This window comes from Arachis ipaensis, chromosome B09 (genome assembly GCF_000816755.2).
Source record: "Arachis ipaensis cultivar K30076 chromosome B09, Araip1.1, whole genome shotgun sequence".
NCBI classification, from domain to species: domain Eukaryota; kingdom Viridiplantae; phylum Streptophyta; class Magnoliopsida; order Fabales; family Fabaceae; genus Arachis; species Arachis ipaensis.
The window spans coordinates 142,473,042-142,479,020 of record NC_029793.2 but is presented as its reverse complement, the minus strand read 5'-3'; the positions used below and the strand labels follow the sequence as shown (position 1 = coordinate 142,479,020).

Sequence of the window (5,979 nt, the reverse complement as noted above, 5' to 3'; positions counted from 1 at the left end):
CGGTAACACACACAGTAGTACACTCTGCCTCTGCTGAATTTCAGACAAAAACAGTGTCATTCAGCCCCCCTTCCCCCAATCAACCATCAGGTGTTTTGTTTTCCCACCAAAAAAAATATACACAAACATATCCTTTCTTAATTTAATTTAATTTGCTTAGTTCAATTTACTTAATTAACCAATGCTTATTATTTTACGGTTATAGTAGTTTTATTACATAATTTAGTTTTGGATTTGAATTGTATGTGAGGTCCAGTGGGGCTGGATGATGAGTGAAACTTTGTCTGGGAGTGAGTAAGAAGATACGAAATAAGAGATAGAAAGAGAGAGAGAGAGAGAGAGAGGGGAAGAGAGAGGGGTGTAGCTGTTTCATGCTGCTTTCACATATCCCATGTCGTTATGCGGCTAAGGATTGGGTCCACCGACCCCTAGGCCTTACCTTCTCTCTCTACAATTAATTCCATTTTTTCATATTCGTAAGAAAAATTAATTTATGACAAGAGAGATGTGAGCAAAATCTGGAAAAGCTTTTGAAGAGCGAAAAAAGGCAGAGAATAATAAGGAGAGAGAGGAAAAAGAGAAGGCCAAAAAAAAAAAAAAAAATTTGCCGTGTGTGTATATGTGTTGGTGTATCTGCATGACACCAAATCAGTGAAGAAACTCTCACTAATAATATCAGTTATCATCACTTCTCATTTAAAACATACACAAGCCCAACCTTGTGAGGAGAAAGAACACATATATATCATCAAGTAATAGTGTTCATGGAGCAGCTGATTTGCTTTTTCTCCTTCTTCTTTTGCTGCTTCTGCCTCAGCTCAGATATTATTTCTCTGCTTTAGCTTCTTTTTTCTTTTCTCTAATTGGTGCGATTTATGTGAATTGAAGAGAGGAACCGAATTGCATGCGGGTTATCCAGAATTCTGATTCAGTTTTGGAAGGTTGAAGAAGTTGAAGAAGCAGAAGAGAGAGAGATATATACATATACATATAGATATACTTGGAGAAGGTTAATTATTATAGCTAGAGAGGACTTGCTTTCTTAAGAGATGGCGCAATCATCTTCATCAGCATCGCTGTTTGGATTTAGAGGAGAAGATCAGAACCAGATGAAGGAACAGCATTCCTTGCCTCCATCATCTTCAACCACCTCATCTGCACCACCACAGCAGAAGAAAAAACGAAATCAACCTGGAACCCCAAGCAAGTATCTTCAAAATTTTATCGCCAAAAAAAAAAAGATCCAATCTCTAAAATCAAGCCTTCATGGCTTCATCATTTCATTTCCCACCAACAACAACACAATTCTCTAGCTATATATATATATGAATTATATTATTTTGTCATTTATTTTAGTGAACCCTAATTGTTAGAAAAAAATAGAATAAATTGTAATAATTTGTTGTTTGGCATTTTTGGGGGGTAACGTACAGATCCAGATGCGGAGGTGATAGCACTATCTCCCAAGACCCTAATGGCAACAAACAGGTTTATATGTGAGGTATGCAACAAAGGGTTCCAAAGGGAGCAAAACCTACAGCTCCACAGAAGAGGACACAACCTGCCTTGGAAGCTTAAGCAGAAGACTACAAAAGAGCCTAAGAGGAAGGTTTATCTCTGCCCTGAGCCCACATGCGTCCACCATGACCCTTCTCGTGCTCTTGGTGACCTCACTGGCATCAAGAAGCACTACTCTCGCAAACATGGCGAGAAGAAGTGGAAGTGCGACAAGTGTTCCAAGAAGTACGCTGTTCAATCCGATTGGAAAGCTCATTCCAAGACCTGTGGCACTAGAGAATACAGATGTGATTGTGGAACTCTCTTCTCCAGGTAACAATTTTTTTCAATTACAACTAATTTGGATTTGGGGTTAGGGTTTGTTAGATTCTTTTAATTTTATTTTTTTAGGAAAGGGGTTGAGATGCTTTCGTTGTGTATTGAGTTTGGTTTCCTTTGAATTTGATTGATTAAGATTCTGTCCTCTCTCTTGGTGCCTTTCTCTCTCGTATGGTTTCCTTTGTCATCTTCTTTCCTTTGAAATATTGGTACGATTATGGAGGAAACATCCCACCCCACGTGAATGGTCTATGGAAACTGCCATGGTCATACGGGTTTCAGTAAAAAATAAAAACACACACACATTTATATACACATACACACGGAGGAACAGCACCCCCTCCTTCCTCTCTCTCTCTCTCTCCACCTTTTTCATTCTACCTCGAAAACACCGCTTATTTTTTCTTTTTTTTTTCTCCTTTTTTTTCTCTATTCACGTGTTGCTATGCCATGAAGAGATGATAGAGAGAGAGAGAGAGTAATGTAATGTAAGTGTGGGGTGTTGTGTTGTGTTGTTATACAAGCTTTGTTCTCTTCTGGGTTGGCTAGATGTGTTCAGAATTGCAGGTGCTCCTTTTCATGATAATGTTAGGACCTAATCAACTAATTTCACTCCCTTCCTCTCTGTTTTATTTCGATATAAATTCATATCCAGTTAAATTATTATTTAACCATTCTAAATTATTAATTTTATACAAACGTAACTGTAATTAATTTTTTCATTGTTTTGTGTTACTGCTTTTTTAATGTAATATATAAGATTCCAAGTTTAACTGCACTGCCTAATAATAGCGAGTTGATTTTATAAAAAAAAAGTGGGAACAATTTTGATCTCATCTTGTTGACCATTTTGATGGCTTTAGGAGGAGTCAAACCTCAATCCAGATTCAACACAAACTAGCTAATATAATAACCTCCGTTATCGATCGTTGTTTCTTTTGATTGATCCATTTTTTCCTAAACATTCAATATATTCTCCTGTTCCATTTATTGCACACACAGTTCTTAATATGGCAAAACCAATTGATTGATTAAGCTTCTAAGTAAGCTTTTGGAATAATTGCTTCACCTACCGGTCTCTATCTTAGTCATGTCTTTTTGGGAGTTTTAAGTTAGTTACCATCTTAATCACTTGTTGAGTTTTTCACACTATTACTTTGTCCAACTATATATATACTCCTTTCAACCCCGTTTCTTCAATTTTTTTTTTTTCTTTTTGGTTGAGATATACTTATATGTATAACTAAACCCGTTTCATAAAGACACGCAAATATTTGTCCTCGGGTTAATTAAGATATTTATTGTTTTATTCCCCAATGCTAATGTTTTTTACGGGATTTTGGAGTTAAGGTTATCACTGTCTTCTACATGGAAAAGCCAAAGTCCTATTTCTAGTAATTCATGAATACTTCACGGATCCGTGACAGCTTAAATTCCATTGTTTTTTTTCCCCCTTAGCGTTTCTGTAGTTAACTGTATCATTATTATGCATTTTCTTTTAAAGAAAAAAGAGGTCATTAAAAGTCTCCTGAGGAATAATTTTCATCTTGAATTATTTTATGCTTCAGGAAAATTAAATCAACGGAACCTGAAAGCTTTAAGAATGTTGCAACTGATCATTTTATTAACTAGCTGATAAATGAAATAATTCTTAATATATAATATAGTTTGTTAATCAATTTTCATGATGATGAACTTCCAAAATTCTATATATCCCATAGCTGATATATATAATAATAATTATTTTATTTAAAAAAATTGCATTTTGTCTAGCAAATTTACGCCTTAATTACTTTTAACTCAAATCAAATTTATACTCATTACCTAATCCAATTACAGCTCCTAATTATACTATCTCAAAACATTATTGTTTTGCCTTCAAATTTGTTTTTTGGGTCGCTATATTTATTTTACCTCTGAAACATGTACGGCTATATTTATATCATCATTATAATTAGGGTACAGTGTATGTAGTGTAGTGAAAACAAAAGCTAAAAATATTCTGCAATGATAGGTACATGATGTTGATGATAATGAATAGTAGTAAGTACAAATGAAAATTACTACTACTACTACTACCACTACATCATCATAGCTACCACTTATTACAACATTATCATTAAAAAATCTATGTGATATATGATGCAGGAGAGACAGTTTCATCACCCACAGAGCTTTCTGCGATGCATTGGCTCAAGAAAGTGCAAGGCAGCCACCGAACCTGAACAACGCCATTGGAACCCACCTTTATGGAAGCACCAACAACAACATGGCCCTTGGCTTATCTCAGGTGGGTATGGGTATGGGTGTTGGTGTTGGTGTTGGTGTTGGTGTAGGTGTGGGTGTGGGTCCACAACAGATACCCACCGCCATGCAAGAATCTAGCACTGATCTCTTGCGTCTTAGTGGTCGAACCGGTCAATTAGACCATCACATGCTTCCACCACCACCATCATCCTTTAGAACTTCACACCATCAACCATTCTTCATGAATGATCATCAAAACTTCCATGGCCACCAGGGACTCATGCAACTATCTGATCTTAACAACAATAGCAACAACAGCATGGATAATAATTCTCCATCAGGAGGAGGAGGAGGAGCTAATAATAATAGTAGTAACAACAATAATAATAATAATAACAGTAACCTCTTCAACCTTCCATTCCTTTCAAGCAACAGCACTAACAGCAGCAACAACTCTTTCTCTGATCAGCATGGTAACAACAACAACAACAATGAAGGGAACAACAGTTTCTTCACCGGTGCAGGTGGAAGTGCTATAATGCACCAAACAACCTCATCAACTGCACCATCACTCTTCAGCAATTCCCTCGAAACAAGCAACAACAACAACAACAGCGGTTCCATTTCTCACATGTCCGCAACTGCACTCCTTCAGAAAGCAGCACAAATGGGTGCAACTACAAGCAACAGCACCGCCTCACTCCTCAAGAGCTTCGGAGCCACTTCCACAACCAGCGCAGCTGCAAAACCACCTCATGATCATCATCATCACCTGAGGGCGGCAACAATGGTGAGCAGTGCTGCTGCTGCAGCAAACTATGGAAGCATATTCGGGTCAGGGAGCGAGCAGGGTAACCTCCAGGATCTGATGAACTCGTTTGCCACTGTAGCTTCCGCTGGACACTCTTCTTCCATGTTCGAAAGCGGTGGAGGTTCTTCTGTAGGGCTTATGGCTGGGTTTGATCATGCATACGATCATAGCTCAAACAGTAGGGAGCATAAGCTGCATGGAGTGAGCATTGGTGGTGGCTCCGATGGGCTCACTAGGGACTTTCTCGGTGTTGGTCAAGTAGTTAGAACCATGAGCAGTGGCGGCGGCGGTGGAGGCGGCGGTGGAGGAGGAGTTTCTCGAAGAGAACAACAGCAACAACATTGCTTCACGTTGAGCTCGATGGAAGCTGAAAGGAATAGTAATGCTGCGCCGTCAGGGCAATCTTTCGGTAGTAGTGGCGGTGGAGGAGGGAATTTTCAGTGAGCAAAAAAGAAAAAACATCATCAGCTTCAGCGTAAAAGAAAGTACAAAGGTACGTCAACGTTAAGATTAAACTGTAATAATTATTAATTAATATTTACTATTATGACATGATTAAAAAGGGATTTCGTTGGTAATTGTGTGTAAAGTAAGTAGGGAAGGGGGTGGGGTAGGGCTTACTGTTTCATTGGTCCATGTTATTTACAAAGATGCTCTGCTTTTTGGGTTAAGTTAGTGAAAAAGAGAGAAAATAGTAAAATAAAAATGATGTTCAGAAAAGGGTGTGCTCTGACAAGTTGTCTTGCATGGGGTGGACAGCGACGTTGAGCAGTACTTTGTTTCTTCTCTTGTCTTCTGGTTTTTATTTTCTTTCATTTTTGGATATATTTTGGGTTGGCAGAGTCACGAGTAGTGCCTAACTGGTGGGGTGTGACTGTGACCCAACGACTATCTGCTCTTATCATCAACATGCTATTGCCACATCATACAACCTATATTATACATATCTATTATTATCTATATCTATTATTCTAATATTAATTATACCCTGCACTCTCCATATATATTAAACATAAAACAAATATATTTTGACAATTTTGTTAAGTACTTACAGGGAATGTTTGATGTTGGACCAATTCCAATTC

The 5,979-nt window shown here is 37.8% G+C and overlaps 1 protein-coding gene across 1 annotated transcript in view; it reads left to right on the top strand.

Moving 5' to 3' along the window:
• The window catches only part of LOC107617966 (protein indeterminate-domain 4, chloroplastic), a 6,434-nt gene continuing 707 nt past the window's right edge, over positions 253-5,979 (top strand). Inside the window, exons 1-3 of the mRNA XM_016319868.2 lie at positions 253-1,203; positions 1,434-1,830; positions 3,985-5,387. Coding sequence (XP_016175354.1) covers positions 1,050-1,203; positions 1,434-1,830; positions 3,985-5,338 — 1,905 coding nt within the window. The 5' untranslated portion in view covers positions 253-1,049 and the 3' untranslated portion in view covers positions 5,339-5,387. The remainder of the gene's footprint in view (positions 1,204-1,433; positions 1,831-3,984; positions 5,388-5,979) is intronic.